The following is a 20,434-nucleotide window of genomic DNA, read 5'->3' on the forward strand; positions in this document are numbered from 1 at the left end:
CTCATCTTTTTAGCAATTAAGGACGCACTTTGGCGGGCTATGCCACTCAGGGTCTATACATTGTATGTAGTGTGCTATGACGGCCCTTGGGTTAGGGCTATCAGCCGCCTGGTGGCACTAGTGCAGTGCGTACGGTTTCAGTTATCAAACCAGAGATAACAAACATGATAGATAAGAATCAAACATATGTGGCAGGTGTTTTGAATAATCATTTGTCTTTCTCATTTATTGTTTTTAGGTTTAGATTTCGAATGAGACCATTGTGTTTTTTACTAGTATTGTTTTTATATCTATCTGATCGCTCTGTGTATACATTAAATTTTGCAAGTAAAGGAACCTCAACCACAGGCTTTGCCTAATGAGGCCCTAATTATTTTCTCAAATTCAAATTATAAAGGTCACTTTTATTGTACATACAGTATGGTTGTTTTTGTGCTTCAGATCACTGTAACTTGTCTTTTGTCAGCCTGGTGAGAACAATGGACTTTTTATTTCATTTCAAGTCTATTTTTATTATAACCAAGTTGTTTTTTTGTTTTACTTCAAGTGAAAATTAATGTACAATAATTGTGAAAGATGTACAATGTATTGTAAGTTCTTTGAGAAAATAAATATATATTCTATTCTATTCTATTCATCTTCAAGTTAGTTTCCATTTGTAGAGAAAATAATAATAAATAGGCCTAATGCACTTCTCTCGAACACAGTGTCCAGGCAATGACTAGAATATTACAATCATGAAATTTAAAGCAGAAGAGTTTCCACTTAGCCCTTTCCACTCTCTTGTTGGCCGTGAGCCGACATCAACCGTTTCGCAATTGTATCACATGTCGGCTACCAGAAGAAAAAAAATTATGAACATTGTTTTTTTGAATTTAAAATACAGGTAGGCTTAATTATTTACATAATAAATTAAACCTCTGGTGCATGGGACCGGAGCCCAAAAATGAGAGTGAAAAGGGTTAAGAATTTGTTAGGCTCTAATACAGTAGTTAAACTTATTTAGTAGGTACTTATTTGATCCATTAATTATATTAATTCTATATTTTTGTACTTACTATAATGAGGTCCCAGGGATGGCAGGTCATAGTATTTGAAATCTTTCCCTCCAACCTTTATATTTTTTAACAGTCGGTCATATGGGTTAGCTACAACAGAAAGAAATAGTGAGAACTTTTGCAACAGTAAGGAAGTTTGCTAAATATATTTAGCCTTAAAATCAAGATGGCTTTCCAGAAACATCCTTTCCAGCGGCTGGGTCACTCTAGAACACATATCTGACCAGAACAGAATGCTTACAAGAAACATCATTTCCTGCGCCTAGGTCACTCTAGAACAAAAATCTGACTGGAACTGTTATTTAATAGAGAAAAGATGATGTATTCTCTAAAATATGATTGGTATAACTAGTATGGTAATGATTAGGAGGAAATGTGACAAAAATCGCACAAAATTGGGTTTTTAAACATTTATAATTTGATTTCCTATGTAGGTAGGTAGCTTGGGCCTATATTCTAGGAAAAGTACCGGTATCAAGAATCGTTGTCAAAATGTGATTATGAATATTTGGGTAGGCCAAGATACTTAAATACTTTAATAATTTTCATTGAAATGGCAAATACAAATTATAATAAACGGTATCAGCATTCTGACACATACTTTCTCCCATAAGTTTGACAACAACCTTTATCATGTGTAAGCGGTGAGAAATATACGGAAATGGGATTTGTACAATTTTGTTCAGAATTTAAAGGACTATAACATACTAAATTTTTACCAAAATCGTTCGAGCCAATTTTGGGAAAATCCGATTTTTCCGTTATTTTATGGGGTTTTTATGGGAAAATAAATTAATTTACAATAACTTTTGAACCGTAATTTATACAGAAATGGGATTTGTACCATATTGTTCAGAATATAAAGGACTATAACATACTAAATTTTTATCAAAATCGTTCGGGCCATTTTTGGGAAAGTTCTATTTTTCCGTTATTTTATGGGGTTTTATGGGAAAATCCCCATTAAAAATAAAAATTTCTAAAAAATGAAAAACTATCAAAATTGTAAGGACCATAACATACTATGTTAAATCAAAACCGGATTTTTGTCTAAAATCCTATTTTTTGTTTTTTATGGGATTTTATGGGAAAATAACATAATTTACCATAACTTTTGAACCGTAATTTTTACAGAAATGGGATTTGTACCATTTTGTTCAGAATTTAAAGGGCTACAACATACTAAATTTGTATCAAAATCGTTTGGGCCGTTTTTGAGAAAATCCGATTTTTCCAGTTTTTTATGGGTTTTTATGGAAAAATCCCCATTAAAAATCAAAATTTCAAAAAAATGAAAAAAAAACCTGGAGATACCATGGATTAGAACCTACATACCAAATTTCATCGAAATCGGACCACAGGTGTAGTCTCTAGCTCTGTACACATTCAGACACACAGACACACACACACACACAGACATCACTTCAAAAACCACTTTTTTGGGTCCAGGGGGACCCAAAACGAATATCCACTCAAAACTCAAACTCGAATATTTTGACGAAAACAATACCCTCCATATACTATGGTATAGGGGGAGAAAGTAAAAAAAAAAAACATTGATAATAATGAATGTTCCATTTAACAGGAAAGTAAGTTCCAAAAATACCAAAAACTGTACATTTAAAATTCTTATTTTTATATCTATCTATATATTAATTGTACGTAAGCCGATTCTTTGCGTCAAAATTGTGGGCGCCTGGGAAGTCGTAGAATGACGGGAGAGGGCTTAAATTAAAGGTCTCGATCCCGTGACGGCGGGAAAAATAGTGAAATTCCCAAAATCTTTACACAAAATTAGATATAACGTATAATGTTCTCCATAAGAATAGCATTAGAAGCCATTTCCAGCTGATTTTTATTTACTACAATACAGCTGATCATGATTTATCATCAAGCCAGTAAGCAATAGGCTTACTATATTTGGATTACTTATTTGCCAGTCAATTCTGCAATGTACTGTATACTATATAAAACCAACTAGCCTATATAATGGGATAACGTTACCCACATGACAATAATCAAGAATTTTTAATTATGTCAAAGTTGAAATAAATTGTTTTCAAGATTAAAGAAACTGCCATATGCTTAAATAATCAGATGATTATTGTTGTTTTTATCTGTTATTGTTTACATTTATCTTTTGTGTTGAATTAGTTCTACAATAAAGTTTACCAATTAATTTACGTGTATTTTGTATATTTTATGAAGACATATCAATGGCGACGAGTGAAAAAGTGAAAATGAAACTAGAAAATTAAAACAACAAAGAGGAATCATAAAGTCTCAAATTACAAGGACTTTACATGTGCTGAAAACCAAAGGTTCCTCTATATACGATGCTTTGGGCAGACAAACTCTACTGGATGAAACGTGGAAGAGATTCACTTTGTTACATGAAGAGATTATAACAACTACAGACGATGAAGATGAAATTGAAAGAGAAGAAGATTACCGTACAGATTTAGAGGAAACATACCTCGAGGCAAGAGCTTTATTACAACCATTCTTTGTCACTATTAAGCAAACAGGAGTAGAGAGGAATGACTCTAGTGAAGGAAATAATCCGCATAAGTTGAACATACCGAATGTGAGTTTCACACCCTACACAGAAAATGAAACCTTTCGGAATTTCCTAATGCGGTTTACAAATTTCTTGGACCTAAAACAAATAACAGAGTCCAAAACCAAAACACAACTGTTTCTTAGTACTCTTACACCCGAAATGCATCAGGCATTATGTGACGCGATTGCTCCCGAGGCACCAGGTGACAGATCGTTTGAAGAACTTTCAGATATACTGCAAAACTGTTTGGAACCTACTCCAAGTGTACTTGCTAACCAAAATAGGTTCATCAGTAAAGTTCAAGATACTGAAGAGGGAATTTCTATGTACGCTCGAGAACTAAAACGTTTGGCAATTGACTGTGATTTTAAGTGTTACAACTGTGAACGTTCAGTTTGTGATATGTTCTTGAAGATGTAATTCATACGCGGATTAAGAGATAATGAAGTGAGAGTTAGGCTCCTTCAAGAAAAAGGTAATACACTATCATTTAAAGAAGTGGTAGAAATGGCCATTTCTATTGAACAGTCCAAACTGGAAAGTTATGCAATAAAACCTAAGTACTCTCATTACGTTACAGAACAAACTAAGGATGTTAACTATGTGAGTAAACAATCTGGGTTAACAAGAAAGAGTAGAAATGAAATCAAACCGCATATTACCTTTCAAGATTTAAGAGGTAAATGTTACAGATGCGGCAGTACTCAACATAAAGCTGATACTTGCAAATTTAAAAATGAATTTTGTAGAAAGTGTAACAAGATTGGACACATTGCGAATGTTTGTCTCACTGTCAACATGGTTAGCAATGCAAGCGAGAACGCTTACAAGTTAAAATCAAATAAAATTGATGTTGAAGATGATAATGACAACGTTCATGAGGTTTACATGATGGGGACACCAAATGTGAATGACAAGTTTATAATTAACGTTTCTATTGAAGGCAAGTCATTGAATATGGAACTTGATACTGGAGCGGCTTTGAGCTCATTATCATACAGTGATTTTCTTAAACTTGAACTTAATAAAACGTCTATTCAAGACGGAAGTGGAAATGAGAACATACACTGGAGAAATTATAAGGCCTGTGGGAGTCTGTTTTGTTGAATGTAAGTACAGAAATTTCAGTTTTCATGGGAAGCTCTATGTTTTAAAACAAAATGTAGACCCAATTTTTGGACGTGAGTGGCTCCGAGAAGTCAAGATGGATTGGGCTGACATAAAACTTACGGATACTAACACATCAGAGGAACTTGATAAACTCCTAACAAACTTTCAAGACATTTTCAAGGCAGAAATCGGAGAAATAAATTCAGAACAAGGACATATACAGCTAAAGGAAGAGGCAAAACCAATTTTCGTCAAAAAAACGACAAGTACCTTATGCTCTAAGGAAAGCTGTTGAAGATGAGCTACATCGACTAGAGAGCAGTGGTATAATCTCTAAAGTTGAAAACTCACAATGGGGAACACAAATTGTTCCGTAAAAAAGCCTAATGGAAGTGTAAGGCTCTGCGCTGACTACAAGGTAACAGCCAACAAACTAATATTAGATGAGAAGTACCCTATACCTCGCATTGAAGACATCTTTACACACATGAACAAAGGGAAATTTTTCTGCACCTTGGACATTAGTAATGCCTATTTGCACCTTCCAATGGATGAAGAATCAAGAGAAATACAAACCATAAGTACTCATTTAGGTTTGTACAAAGTAAATCGCCTAATGTTCGGCATAAAAGTAGCGCCAAGTATATGGCAACGATTTATGGACAAGGTTCTCTGTGGACTAGAAGGCACTGTATGTTTCTTTGACGACATACTTATTCAAGGGAGCACATTCCAAGAAACTATGAGTCGACTAAAAGAAGTTTTTCAAAGAATTAGACAATACAACTTACGAATGAATCGGGACAAATGCAAATTCTTCAAGAAAAGTGTAAAGTATTTAGGTCATATTATAGACGAGAATGGCCTTCATAAATCACCTGAAAATGTCGAAGCTATAAGTAAAGCAAAGAGACCAGAAGATATTACTCAACTAAGAAGTTTCCTAGGACTCACAAATTACTACACACGATTTGTGCCTAACATGTCAACCTATCTGGAACCATTAAACAATCTACTAAGACATGGAAAGAAGTTCACATGGAATAAAGAGTGCGAAGATGCCTTTGTGAAGATCAAAGCTGAAATCACCAGTGAACGAGTATTAGCTCATTATGATCCGAGTGAAGCATTGGTACTTGCTACAGATGCGAGTCCTACTGGCTTAGGTGCTTGTTTATCTCACAGATACCAAGATGGATCAGAGAAGCCAATAGCATTCGCCTCAAGAACTCTCACAAAAGCAGAAAGAAAGTACAGCCAAATCGACAAAGAAGCTGTAGGTATTTACTGGGGTTTGAAGAAATGTTTCGCCTATTGTTATGGAAGACATTTTGTTCTAATAACAGATCACAAACCCCTCGTTTCCATTTTTGATCCTGCAAAAACCTTACCTTCAATGACAGCTTCGAGAATGTTTAATTATGCTCACTTTTTATCAGGATTTGATTACACGATTGAATACCACAATACAACAGAACACGCTAATGCAGATTTCTTATCTCGATTTCCGGTCACTGAGGTTCCAGAAAATGTAATTGATGATCACGAGCAGTACCTGATAAACCAAGTGGAAGCAATGCCAGTGACAAGAAAAAAGATTGAAGAGGAAACAAGGAAAGATGAAAATCTCAAATTGTTATTACACTATTTAAACACAGGGAAGAGTTTAAAAGAACTTGGATTGAGTGACAATGAGTTTTGCTTAATGGGTGGCTGTGTGTTCAGAGGGAATAGAATCTGTGTACCTTTAACATCAAGAAAACAACTTCTAAACAAGTTGCATGCCGGTTATATGGGCATGACGAAGATGAAACTTCTGGCTAGAAGTTACTGCTATTGGCAAAATATTGATCAGGAGATAGAAAATTTAGTCAAACATTGTTATTCATGCCAACAGAAACTCAAAAGTCCACCTAAGGAAACGATCCATCCATGGGAACCTCCAAGCGGGCCATGGGAACGTATTCACGTAGACTTTGCAGGACCACCAAAAGGCTGGAGTTATTTCATTGTTGTCGATGCTTACAGTAAATGGGTAGAGGTGATCCCGACTAAATCGACAACAACTGACTGGTGCTTAAAACAACTAGACAAACTATTCGCAGCATTTGGTTTTCCTCATGTCCTCGTTTCAGACAACGGGACTCAGTTTACATCAACTTTGTTTGAAAATTACCTCAAGAAGTATCAGATAACACATAAAACCATCGCTCCTTTTTGTCCGAAATCTAATGGTCAAGCAGAAAGGGTAGTTCAAACGGTGAAGAACCTCTTACATGCTTGTGGGGGAGGACACAATGAGGATAAGATAAACATGATACTGAAACAGCTAAGGAAGACACACCATTCGGCGACAGGACAATCTCCATACTTGCTTATGTTTGGGAGAAACATAAGAACCGAAATGGACCTAATGGTTGAGATTAAACCTACCCCGCAAAATAAAAGTAAAGTTGTAACTAGAAGAAGTTTCTCAAAGGGACAAGGTGTATTAATGAGAAATTACTCAAACATCTCAGGAGAAAAGTGGTCAACAGGAACAGTAGAAAAGCCGCTTGGGCATGTGATGTACCTCGTTAAATCAGAAGACGGGCGGTTATTTAAGAGACACTGCGACCAACTAAGAGCAGCTTAATAGGGGGGAAGATTGCCATATGCTTAAATAATCAGATGATTATTGTTGTTTTTATCTGTTATTGTTTACATTTATCTTTTGTGTTGAATTAGTTCTACAATAAAGTTTACCAATTAATTTACGTGTATTTTGTATATTTTATGAAGATATATTCAAATTCAAATTCAAATAGTTTATTGCCATTAAGTATACATGTCATACAATAGGCCAGGTCAATGGAGATAATATACAATTCAAAGTACAATGTACAGAGTCAAGTGTAAATAGATGAACATACTATACTAATAAACTAATAATACTGGGTTTTTGTACAAAACTATTTGAGATGTATTGATAATGATGATAATAATACTGTTTATAGTTAAGCAAACAAGTTGGGTAAGTGCCTATAACAAAATATTTAAGGCTAAAATTGGCAGTGAGATACAGCTTAAAACTAAATAACAATAAATTTTTAAATAAAGTTCACAGAAATAACATTATTATGAAAGACTATTATATCACAGTTCATGAAACCATTATTACATACTTTAGAAACAATACCCTACTTAACAATTAGAATTTTACAGAAAATCATCATGTTTGAAAGATAAAAATTCCTCGATAGAGTAGATAACCTTTCTGTTCAAAAAATCGGTCAATACATTTTTCAGTGACTTAATAGGCAAGTTGCGTACATTTTCAGGGAGGGCATTGAAAAGTTTAAGTTGTAAATATTTATAGCTGCGCTGTGTTGAGGCCAGTCTTAATGATGGTAACTCTAAATTATTCCTTAGTCTGGTGTAATGATTGTGAGTTAATGAGCGAGATGAGAATTGTTCAATATTTGTTTTTACAAAAATGATATTCTGCAAAATGTACACACTTGGTAAAGTGAGAATTTTTTATTCAGGAAAAAAGGTCTTACAACTAACTCTACTTTTTATGCCAGCTAGGATACGGATTGCTTTTTTCTATCAGAAACGATTCAAGATTAAATGAAGATCTTCTTTGTTTTGATTTCAAAACATATGTTAAAGATTTATCCCACACTTTTTTGTAAATTTACTAACATTTATTTTTGAGATTTATTGTAGTTTTTAATCAATATTTTGTATGAAGTGGAATAACCTCAACGGCTACTCTTAGAAAACAATTTGGTAATAAAGATGAAGTAGGTTCGTACAGGTATTTGTTCATTAAGTACTTAAGTACTTTGTTGTTCCAAGCAAAAAAGGTTCAAATAATAGCCTAGCATGCACGGTAGTAAAGGGAGCCTATATATAACAGTAGAACATAGAGGTAATTTCCGTTTCTTAAAACTAACCAAAAATATTTATGTCGTGATTAGTTTCGGTAACTGTAGGCCTATCCCTTTCTTAACTTGACTGAATATACAGTTTTTTCAGCATTAGTAGGGTCTAGGAATGTTCAAGAATGACACAACAAGAAATAAGAAAATTATTTTAATGTCAACTTGTAGGAGTGTAAACGTAAGAAGAAAGCAGACAAGGAGCTAGCTGTAGTTAGATAGTCGCTGGTCTGGGTGGTAATGAGCAGAGAAAGAGACAGCTGGGTTAATTTTGCCAACATTCTTTTAAGTTTTAAAAACGAAATTCTATCCAAAAAGGAAACAAAACTTTTAAATATAAGATATCATTGACAATGACACAATATTTAAAATTAAAGTTAACTTAGTTTCTAATTTCATTCTCATCCTGGGCGATTGATGATTAGAGCCATAATTACTAATACTAACTTAACTTAGGCCTACTTTGTGTTCAGGAATAATTTTGTATTATTCATTTATTTTTTCTAAACCACGGACATTTTGTCTTGCCGAAAACCCCCCCGGACGTTTTTATGTACCCAAAGAGAGGACGTGTCCAGGGAAACGAGGATGTCTGGGATCCCTACTCACAAGCATTGCCTCTGTGTGAGCCCAGCATTTGGCGGTTCGAACGTTGTTATTGTCGCCGTGTTTAGTGCCGATTTTGTTCTTCATTTTGGTGTAATTCGTTATCGGATCGGTCTTTTTTATCTTACTGTGTCAGTGCTTCTTGAAAAGTACAGTGTTTGGTTTTGTTCCAGAGATTTGTTTGAACTCAAGCTTATAATTGCCCAGGAAATTGTATTTTATTTTATTTTATTTTATTCCAACGCCAAAATCATTATACATAACAATACAACTAAAGGTGGCTAGGTACTATTTACATACTCCAAAAATGAATGAATACTAAGTGCTACATGTGGTGACATAACAAGCAAATAAATAAGTAGCCTAGCAATAACAAACTATAGCATAACAACAACAACACTATCCGGCTAATTACTATAATTGACATACAACAAAATAAATTTACTAGCAAGCTACCAGGCATACATGAAAATATTTAAATAAATAGTAAGAAATAAATATAACAAATAACAAATAAATGACATTAACAACGACAGCAACAATACTTTTTATGTAAATGTTCAAGGGTGTGTCGGGCGTCATCAAGAACTCTTCTACGAATAGAGGAAGTAACTTAATTTCGTGGAAAAAGTCGACTGTATGACAGAATCGATTCCCAAGCCTTGTCATTCTTGCAAGTGGGATGTGAAAGTCGTGACCATGTGAATGATGCCTCCTGCCGAACAGATCAAGAGATTGGGTCCCTGGTGGAGTGCGGAAGTCCACCTGAGTGAGAAACATTGGGCAGCAGTGTTTCCACACGACCAAAAAAATTATCACGACCAAAAAAATGATCCCAACCAAACTGGGCTGGCATACTCCAGGAGTTGGCGCACAAAGGAAGAATATAGTGTTTTTAAAACAACAGGGCTTGTCATTCCACGAGTAGATCTAAAGATGTAAGTAGGCTATCCCAATAGCCTGTGAGATTGTTTGCAGATATCATAAACATGTTCATGAAAGGATGGATCAGCACTAAAGGTAACACCCAAATCCTTGATGGAAAACACCCTTTCTAATGGTTGTCCTTCCAATGTATACTGGAAGAGCAGAGGACAGCGTCATTACAGAGAACTTAGAAAAGTTCAGTTTCATTTATTGTTTGTTAGGCCTACACACCAATCCATGATACAATTACTAAACTGCAGTCGTAAAAAATCATCTTGGTTGGAGACCATCGTAAAAATTGTAAGCGATTCCTAAAGAAATGCTGGAACAAGTAAGTTAGGCCTAAGCTTATTCAATGGAATTTTCAGGCGCCTTAAGTATAAGTTAGTGTTAAAACACACTAACCAACACTTGTGGAAATTAAATAGCAACTTATTAATATGCAGACTGCTTCAAGTTGATATTAGGTAACACGGTGAACACTATCTAATAGTAGGGCCTAGGCCTATTCAATAATTTTTGTTTTCGTTTTTTCACTGACAAAAAGGAAAAGTAACTTAAGTTATTAGGCAGCAAAAATGTTAAACCCAAAAACCATTGATAAGCATTATCAAGTAAGCCATTGAAGGACTAGAAGGAGAGGTCAAAGGCTACAGATGATGGTTTTGCGGTTGCGAGCGACGGACATTGAAGGAAGTATTCTCTGCACGTACACAGCAGCCACCTTCTTATCCTAGGTTAATGTAATCCAAAATTGAAAATAGTGAAATAGGTACTAACTAGTACATGCACATAAATCGTTGTAGCAAATAGGATACTCACGGCTCATATTGCTCTCTTCTTCACTTCAAACGGCAACAACTCACCGAACCTCAAAAATAAGTCGCCTAATTTTCTGTTTAAATAAATTTTGATGTAAGGTGAAAACCGCCTCCGGCACGCTTTTGATCGTTCGTATCAGCGTCAGCGGTAGCGTAGCGAATAGGATAGCCAAGCCAATAGCGATTTGATGGTGTGGTGATAGCTTGACAACTACAACAAGCAGAAGCGAAGCAGCTAGTCGAGTCACTCAGCTGAGCTGCAGACGCCGGACTCGGCCAGAAAGTAAAAAGAAAAACATCAGACAGCAGCACACCAGCACTGAGCTAAAATTATCACACCAGCAGTCGAACTAGCGGGTTAGTGCACAGTGACACTTGACGCTATGATGACAATAAACAATAATCAGTTTTCAGTAATCACTATGAGTATGTACTCTGAACTCTGACTTCGATTGTCGATGAGTCGCAGTCGAACAGTCAAGTCCCATTACCGGCTCAGGCCCCCCAATAATAAAATAAAAAATCTATTTAAATGAATCTTTTACTTACCTTTAATAACACGGGAGTTAAAAGCGGTTTGCCGATTAACGTTTTTCGCAACTTTGCGCCCCCACCCCTGGAGGTGACGACATGGGTTTTTTACACTCACCTAGGCCCTCATTACCAAAATCAAAAGTCAATTTAAATGAATCTTTTACTCACGTTCAATAACATGGGAGTTAAAAGTGGTTTGCCGATTAACGTTTTTCGCAACTTTGCGCCCCCACCCCTAAGTTGTCGACCACCCCTGGAGGCGACGACATGGGTTTTTACACTGACCTAGACCTAGGCCCCCATTACCAAAATCATAAGTCAAAATCTCTGACTCTTTTCATGCATACTCAACTGCTCCTAGCGCCTTACTAATTATGTCTTCCCAAATAATATTTTCTTTTGAAATAAAATCATATTACACTGATGAAATCACGGAAGTGTTTAACTGCAAAAGATCCACCAATATGATTTTAATAATACTATTTAAAGGTTCTTCCAAAGGAAGAGATACCATATATAACATACTAATAATAACTCCGATTACGTATGGTATTGGGAATATTTTATTCATTGAATGATCAACCAAATTTGGCAAATAACGCAATTAATTAATATCACCTCATTGGTACATGTCAAGAAGAACTTGAACGAGCTTACAACCAGAGGCGATGTCCACTACCACGCTACACGTGGCTCTACCAAGTTAGATATCGAGAACACGCCTAACAAGCACACAACGCCGTTTCCCTGCCATGGCATTGAAGCGGTTTAACAAGCTGCCGGAGAACTCTTGAGAAACCTTGAGACCAAGAATTTTGATAGAAAAATGAAAGACCAACTTACTCAGTCGGCCTATTTCTCCATCAAGGATTTCCTTGAGGATAATCTAGCGACGAGTAACTGACTCAAAATCCTTCTTCACCCGCCAAGTTTGTGAGTTGACATATTTGTACCTATATAATATTATTTTTTTGAAATATGACAAGAACATTTGATTTTGCTATTTGATATAAAATTAAGAAAGCTGACGCAGTTAATCCAGTAAACCTGGTCAAAAACGAAGGGATAGTATTAAGGTATTAGCGAATTTTCCAAATAGGGAATAAGCTATTACCATAGATAAAACATACTATTACCGTAGTACTTATGGTAATACCTGGACCCGGAACCGATATGCTTTTTCGTTTTGAGGTCCCTCTAGTAGTAGGTATAGACAAAAAAAATATTTTTGTCTTTGCTAGTGGCCAAAAACACCATCCGTTCGAATTCATATATGAATCCGTTAGCACGATGACTCGAGCAAAAATGAAACGTTTTTGGTGAAATTTGGTATAAACGTGTAAACCTACATTTATTCAAACGAGTTCGGGAACCAGCATGATCGGACTATGGGAACGGGGTTTTATGGGGTAAAAATTTGTTTTTCTTATTTTTGACCTAAAAACATACAATTTATCAATTTCTTTCCAAAAAGTTTTGTAGAGCTTGGAGCTTAGTTCCCATGTTTTTCTATGGAGAATAAGTAAACTGTTTTAGTTTGCTTGTTTATGAACATATTTTGAAAACATATTTGGAAAATGCATTCATATCTTATTATTCTATTAATATAAAAAAAAATTATCCTCCCTGTTGCAGCAAACCTAAGTTCTCGTTAAACTAATTATATTTAAATAGAGAATAAATGTGATATTTTTGAGAAGAAATTTTAGTGTAAATCCAAACAGGCAAATGGAAATTTGCTTAATCTGCAAGTTTGCTGCGGCCGGGTATAAATTTCCTGTTTGTTTGTGCCAAACCAAACACACAGCCAATCCATCCAAAGCACAAAGTGCAATAAATAACAGCTGTCGGCTCTCGGCTGTCGTGTCGTCTGGAAGCTTAGCTTATGGCTTAGGCTAAAATGATCAAAGCTTTCCCTGATATTATTATTTTTAATTAGAACTAGTAGAACTATTAAATTAACCACCATTTCAAAAATCTATTTATCATCCCATCCTAATTATTTTCAAAATATTGAGGATGTAGTTGTCATAAATTTAAAGGTATGTGTTAATTAATACTATGCTTAAGCATTTAAAATCGTTTAGATTTAGATTTTTTTTGCTTGACTTAATTCTTATAGTAGGGTAGACCTAGGCCTAAACAAAATAAGACTAGTAAGGCCTAAGTTTACATTTTTAATAAGTTATTAATGAATCAGGCATAGATCTATTAGTTTTTAACTCTTTATACTAAAAGTATAGGCCTAAGGGACGTTTGTTAAGAGATGTTATTACCCTTGTACATCTAGGCATAATTTATGAATAGGTAGGCTATTAATTTGTTTTTAATGTCTGTACTTCATAAACCGGCTTTAATTGCATGTTACAAAATACAATTTTTGTAAAATTTAGTTCAAAGTTAACTCTTAAGGCTCTAAATTACCTACACCAACTGAACTTAGCCTATTATAAACAGGCACATACTTAATCTCTCCACCTTAGGCTTTGTTACATAATCATCATAATCCAAATATAATTTCTCTTGTGGCAAGTGAACTTATATAAGGTATGAGAACTTGACGATTCTCATAAATAAGTTAAAACCTTTTTAACTTAACCGATATTAACAGAAACCGCTTTGTCACTAAAAGACCGTTGTACTAAAGGATAGGTAACTTAAGTTATGCCTAGTAATATCTGCACTGAATATTGTTATCGGTAATTATTGCGATGAGGGTGACCAAGAGTAGGTACTATAGTTATTTATATATTATTAGAAACTAGATTTTTACCTGAAAACAATGGTGCAAATACTTTTCTGCTGTCACAAAAACTGAAATAACTACAATTTTTTGAATTTTATTTTAATATTGTATTAGGAACGTTGAATCTGCACTTCAATGTTTACACTGTAAAATCAAATTATTGATTGATTATTTGCTATTTTAAAGTAAATTAACTTATTACCCACAACCCTAGCTTAACCCTAACTTCAAAACACTTAATACAGTCACGAATCCGCATAACACCCAACCTACCAATCTCACATGTCTAAATAAGAACTGAAGTAATATAAAATTCAAAAAATCTTAATTAATTCAGTTTTTGTGACAGCAGAAAAAAATTTGCACCATTGTTTTCAGGTAAAAATCTAGTTTCTAATGATATACATAAACTACTATAGTAGGTACTCTTGGTCACCCTCGCCACAAAAATTTCCTTGTTATTTAACTAAGGTACATATTTTGTTTATGCAGAGGATACGGGCCCGATAACCGAACGTGGATTAGGTGTCTGGCATTGACGTCACCGGGTTGTGGGGGCCCGGAACACTATTATCATAATGATACCGTGTTCAGCCATCGGTGTTTGTGGTGTAGTGTATAAAGTACCTCACTTATTGTAAAACCACACGGTAGCCTACTTTGGTATTAACCTGAGGCCAAATATTTTTTAGGGATTTTTTTTATAACTAGGCCTACATAATTGGAAAGAACACTGTACTTTAATTGACTTACTATACAAATTTGACACGATTACAATTAGTGGCCTTTGAGTTCTGCCTCTCAGAAGGTAGTGATGTCGGCGAGTTTTGAGTTAAATGCGTCGCCGCCGCTAGCTGCCACATGCATGTTCAAATCAAGCCACGACCTAAACACACATGTACTCCGCCAAGTAGGTGTACAGCGCCCTGTGGTGGTTATGTTAGGTTGGGTTATCATAAATATGTTTGTAGGACTTACCGGTACCTCGTTTCATTATGATTTAAATGGTACCAGATGAGTGCTCAGGAGGACACTAACCTTTACGACCGTCACGGTACTTTGGTATTATCCGGAGGCTACTTATTTTAGAGGGATTTTTTTACTGGAGACCAAAAATCTATTATATTATTAAAGCGATACAATCAACTTTTATGTAAACGGTTAAGGCCATTTACCAAATAAAAATATAGGCATATGGCATATCAAAATGAAGCTTAGAGTGTGTAGATTTGCCGAAAAGTATTGATATAGACGAATTTCCAAAGGGCTCTGCCCCACAGGCTGATTTCCAAAGGGCTACGCCTGGCATGCTTCCAGAGTTAACATGATTTAATTTAATTTAGTTAATGAAACAGCTGGTCAGTACAATGAACTGGTGTTTGTTTATTTACTCGAAAAATATGTTTGTGACGCTTTATGTAGATTTAGGAGGGTTATGTTTGGTTTTAAAGAAAGGTTATATACGTTTTGTTAAGTATTGCTCAAAGTATTGTAAAGTATTGTAAAGTATTGTAATTTATATAGTAAGCTACAAATAAAGAGGCTTGACTAAAGTTGAAGAATGATGGTAAAACATGTCATTCGTGAATCATCGATATGAAGCAATTGATGCTATTGCTACACTAAGGTATGTTGTCATATTCTTTTGGAAATAAAAAGTAGGGGTTTGAAAGTAAGTAAGTTTACACTTATAAATCAGTTTATATTTTCAAACTAAATCATAGAGTTGCTGTATTTTAAAACACACATCAGCATTACTTTTATAGCTCTCTAGGTCACATTTTATTCCCGTTGCAAAGCACGGGTGTAGCAGCTTGTAACTACATAATTGGAAAGAAAATACTTTAATTGACTCACTGTACAAATTTGACACGATTACAATTAGTGGCCTTTGAGTTCTGCCTCCCAGAAGGCAGTGATGTCGGCATGGATTGAGTTAAATGCAACGCCGCCACTAGCTGCCACATGTACTCCGCCAAGTAGGTATACATACAACGTGCTGCGGTGGTTATGTTAGGTAGGGTTAGTACATGTTATTAATATGTTAGTAGCACTTTCCTTGTTTTGTTATGAATCGAATGATACCAGATCAGTGCTCAGGCAGGACACTGACCCAGATACAGGCGACAGGTTGACAGGTGATGCGTGCGCTCCGGTCAACAACCTGACCTGGGACTACTTGGAGGGGATTTGGCGTGCAAAAGTATGACTCATCTAGTATCGTTCGATTCATAACGAAACGAGGAAAGTCTTACAAACATATTTATGATAACCCAACCTAACATAACCGCCACAGCACGCTGTATAAGGGTGGCCTCCAGATAATACCGAAGTACAGTAGATTTCCTCTACCGATGTCCCCAAAAACTCGTTAAAACGGACTATTTACTGTGATATTCGACTTAAATTTAGGAGAGCATTGTATTTAGACACGTGATCACTGGTCTCAAATCTTTCCCACGAGAACAGTCGTTTCAGTACTGCCCACTTCCTGCCGATCTAGTCTGGTTAAACCAATGTGCTGATGAAAATTGTCTGGTTAAAGAGATGTCATTTCTGCCAAGTGTAGTCCAGTTAAACTGATGTCCGGTTAAAAGGTGTCCGGATAAAAGGAGTCTACTGTACCAATCACACACTTTAAAAGGTAACAAAATTTGAAAGTGGGCTTGGATGTCTTTTATCATTAAGATTTTATTTGATTTCTAACTTAAAAATGAGGTGCTCATGAATACTTTAAAATAATTAAATCCATCATTGCTCATCGACCACTATAAGTGCGACTGGATTGCACACTGTAATGTTTAGAACTAGGCCAGTATCAGTCCGACCACCTAACGGTGACAGAGTTATAGTGTCTTTTGTACGTGTGAACATGGTAATGAAAAAAGAGACATGTGTAGCTGATGTGTAAGAGCAACAGTTTAATTTACGATTAAGTGAAGCCGAGCGGCCAAACCGAGAACCCAGCTCAAAGCGTGCGGTCCAGTTGTAACTATAGAGATCGATGCCTTGAACCATACACATGATGTAGGTAGGACCTAGGTACCTATCAGTTTTGAGTACAGTAACACTACCTACTGTTAAGCTACCAGCTACAAATAGCCTGAGGCTAACACATTTTTATTATACTTTGGATAGAGAATATTGCAGAATAACCTGTATGTATGAGACTTAAAGGCAAGTTCCCAAAAAATTTGGACTAATTTGCCTTTTTTAAATCAACTTAAGACAAAACTGTGACAAACAAATTAAAATACCTGGAGGATTTGGAATTGGAATATTAGACCAAGGTCGTGTCTATTTCCAGTTTAAGTCATAGTTAAAGAACAATCCTTAATTAGAGTAAGCCTATAGAAGATTTGACTTTTTTCCTTTTTCCAGTAAAATAATTGGTTTCTTTCAACTCCTAACCGATGGGAGAGCATGGAGGTTAATCAAAACAAAGGGAGGGATACTGTGAAGGTAAATGCTGTTTAAGTTATACAGTGGAACCTTGATTTAAGAAGACCCTCGATAACAAGTCGCCCTTGATAACATGTCATTTTCAAATCCCCTTAAAATTATTTTAACCCCTAATCACATGTTATTACAAACCTCGATAAGAAGTCAACCTTGATAACAATTCTTATTTTACAATCCCCATGAGAGTCTTGTTATCAAGGTTCTACTGTATTTTAATACAATTTCAATTTAAAACTTAGTCTTTGTTTGTATGGTGTAGCCACTGATGGATATCGAGATGTAGGTATATGTCCAATAGATTATCCTCCTCTCCCCCAAAATATTATCCTACTATACTAACATCTTTGACTATTGATACAACGAGACATTCCATCCCCATATGTTCCAGTTGTCGCCAGATTTTAAATCGAAACCCTAACTTTCTAAAATAAATAAACTCTGGATATTTTATACAACATATCTAAAGACCTACAATATTCTCTTGAAGCGCGTCCTCTCCGTAAAGCACAGGCAATGCAGCTAGTGAAAAATAAACATATTAGCCCTAATTGGTTTCAAATAATGTTGAAACATATTAAACAACCCATGGTTCTAGTTCTAATACTTTATACCTAATAATATGTTGAAATCAATTTACCTATGATTGTTTTTTAAAGTAGCCGTTTCAGTACAGTTCTTAGAATTGAAAAGTATCTCATAACAGCATTGTTTACTTTCATAACAGCATAGTTTTACTCATAACAACACGGGTAACGGACCAATGAGGTTCAAGGATTGAGAGAGGAGAAGCAAAATTGTAAAGATTCTAAATTCAACTAATCAGCTGTTCAGGCCAATTTAATTGTTGATTGGTGCAATTAGTATTTGATACAATGTTTCGTTGCATCACTGTCAGTGGCAATTAGAGGCTATAAACAAAAACATAACCTCTTTTAGAAGTTATGAGTAGTGATTTTTAGTAATTAAAACACCATCGTAGGTAAAGTGGTGTACGCAACTCGCATAAATAGTGTTAACGACACTCGTAGAAGTTTTTAAGGCACTCGCCAAGACTCGTACCTTAAATTTTCTACTCGTGTCGTTAACACTATCTTTACGCAATCGTTGCGTAAACTACTATTAAACCATAGGAACATCCTTAAATTTTCTTTTTTTTATATTTCTTGTAGGCCTATGTATTTACTTTAAACTCGGCTTTGAAATCAGTACTGACTTTTATCGTAGACAAGTAGAATAAAATATAGACTGTCAGCTGTGCTGTGGTTAGCATAAGTTCTGACGTCCACCTCTAGGTTTCCTGTGTAGTTAAGGCGCACACCGCTGCAGCGTCTGCTGGTCGCATACGGCTCCTGCGCTCCTCGCCTGCAGCGGTGTGCGCCATAACTTTGCGGCACTCCTAGCGGTGAACGCCGGAACCTTCCTTTGACAGTCTATATTTATTCTATTTGTCTATGCTGTTATGATTACATTTATAATTCTTTTAACTTAGTTCCACAATTTACATCAATGTTGCCATGAATATTGAACATTCCAATTATCATTGGACCCAGTTGGAGAATGATGAATAAAAAAGAATATTTAATATTAAATCTCTTGCACACATTTTCTCATATTGAACAACAAGAAAAGTGCATATTAGAAAACCCTTATACAACATATTTAAAACTTCCTATGATATTTAAAAGTTATTTGATTGTTTATAGGAAAAGCCTTTTTGGTTGTCTCTTGTCGCTGGAGCTACAGCTGGCGCCGTAGCCAAAACCACAATTGCACCCCTAGATAGAACCAAGATCAACTTTCAGGTAAGTAAATTACCTATAGTTGACATATAAAAAGGAATTGTTTAATTATTGAGATTTACTAGTTTCTTATAAATGTCCGTTGTAAATGAACCATGTGAAGTTAAAATATGACTTTTCCATGTTTAGCCTACACAGTATTTTAAGGGCGCAGTTTTTATATATTTATATGCCCAATAAAAATAAAATATAAATAACGACTTAAAGCCTGCCAGAAAATACGCTCCCTAACACAGTCTTTGAGTTTATGCTGACATTACTCTAAACGAGTTTGTTTCTGTAGAAGTTAGGTGTTCTGTGCATGTTATGGTTGGGTACTTGTATGAGATAGATAAGTACAATTTAGGTTTAGCATATCAATTTGTTTGTTCTAATCCCTAATGTTTGCCAAGATAAGAAAATTCTCAAAATCTTTTACTTCCTTCTGTTGGATCCTAGCTTGGTTGGATAGTCAGTTTAGGTAACTTGTTGCAATAATACAATTGGACTGTTGGGTTGGGTTCTAGGCACTGTACAACTGGAGGTTAAAGTTAGTTAATGCAAATCAGTTCAGTAGTAGTTGATGCTTTGCTTACAGTTTGCTGAAGTTTATCTTTTTTTTATACATTTATACATAATTTGCTTCCAGGATTGATTTATTGACATAAAATGGAGTTACTAACCTGTCGTCAATCAGTCCTATATTGTTGGGGAGGACTATAGTTTCGGGGTTAAACACCATTTTTAAATCTTTCTCTTCAGTTGTCAATTGTCAAATATATCTTCTTGCACTAGCTGTCGTCAAAAATACTTTTCACACATACAGAAACATTTATATTGACAAAATCATGTACAAGCCCGCGAGGCAGGCCTGGGACAAAACCAGACCAAACTAGGGGTTAA

At 35.3% G+C, this 20,434-nt stretch overlaps 2 protein-coding genes across 3 annotated transcripts in view; one reads left to right on the forward strand and one right to left on the reverse strand.

Moving 5' to 3' along the window:
- Positions 1-11,254, reverse strand: part of LOC128987588 (cytoplasmic aconitate hydratase-like) — a 56,061-nt gene extending 44,807 nt beyond the window's left edge. Inside the window, exons 1-2 of the mRNA XM_054408519.1 lie at positions 11,013-11,254; positions 1,059-1,148 (exon numbers count right to left, since the gene is read on the reverse strand). Of these exons, the coding sequence (XP_054264494.1) occupies positions 1,059-1,148; positions 11,013-11,019 (97 nt within the window). The 5' untranslated portion in view covers positions 11,020-11,254. The remainder of the gene's footprint in view (positions 1-1,058; positions 1,149-11,012) is intronic.
- Positions 11,255-13,405: 2,151 nt separating this feature from the next.
- LOC128986957 (mitochondrial coenzyme A transporter SLC25A42) overlaps positions 13,406-20,434 on the forward strand; it is a 36,504-nt gene continuing 29,475 nt past the window's right edge. For both annotated transcript variants that reach the window (XM_054407588.1, XM_054407587.1), the window contains exons 1-3: positions 13,406-13,587; positions 17,673-17,753; positions 19,457-19,555. In XM_054407588.1, coding sequence (XP_054263563.1) covers positions 17,715-17,753; positions 19,457-19,555 — 138 coding nt within the window. In that variant the 5' untranslated portion in view covers positions 13,406-13,587; positions 17,673-17,714. The remainder of the gene's footprint in view (positions 13,588-17,672; positions 17,754-19,456; positions 19,556-20,434) is intronic.

Source organism: Macrosteles quadrilineatus, unplaced genomic scaffold (genome assembly GCF_028750875.1).
Source record: "Macrosteles quadrilineatus isolate MER2022 unplaced genomic scaffold, UCM_ALF_1.0 Scaffold_2__2_contigs__length_208266976, whole genome shotgun sequence".
NCBI lineage: Eukaryota > Metazoa > Arthropoda > Insecta > Hemiptera > Cicadellidae > Macrosteles > Macrosteles quadrilineatus.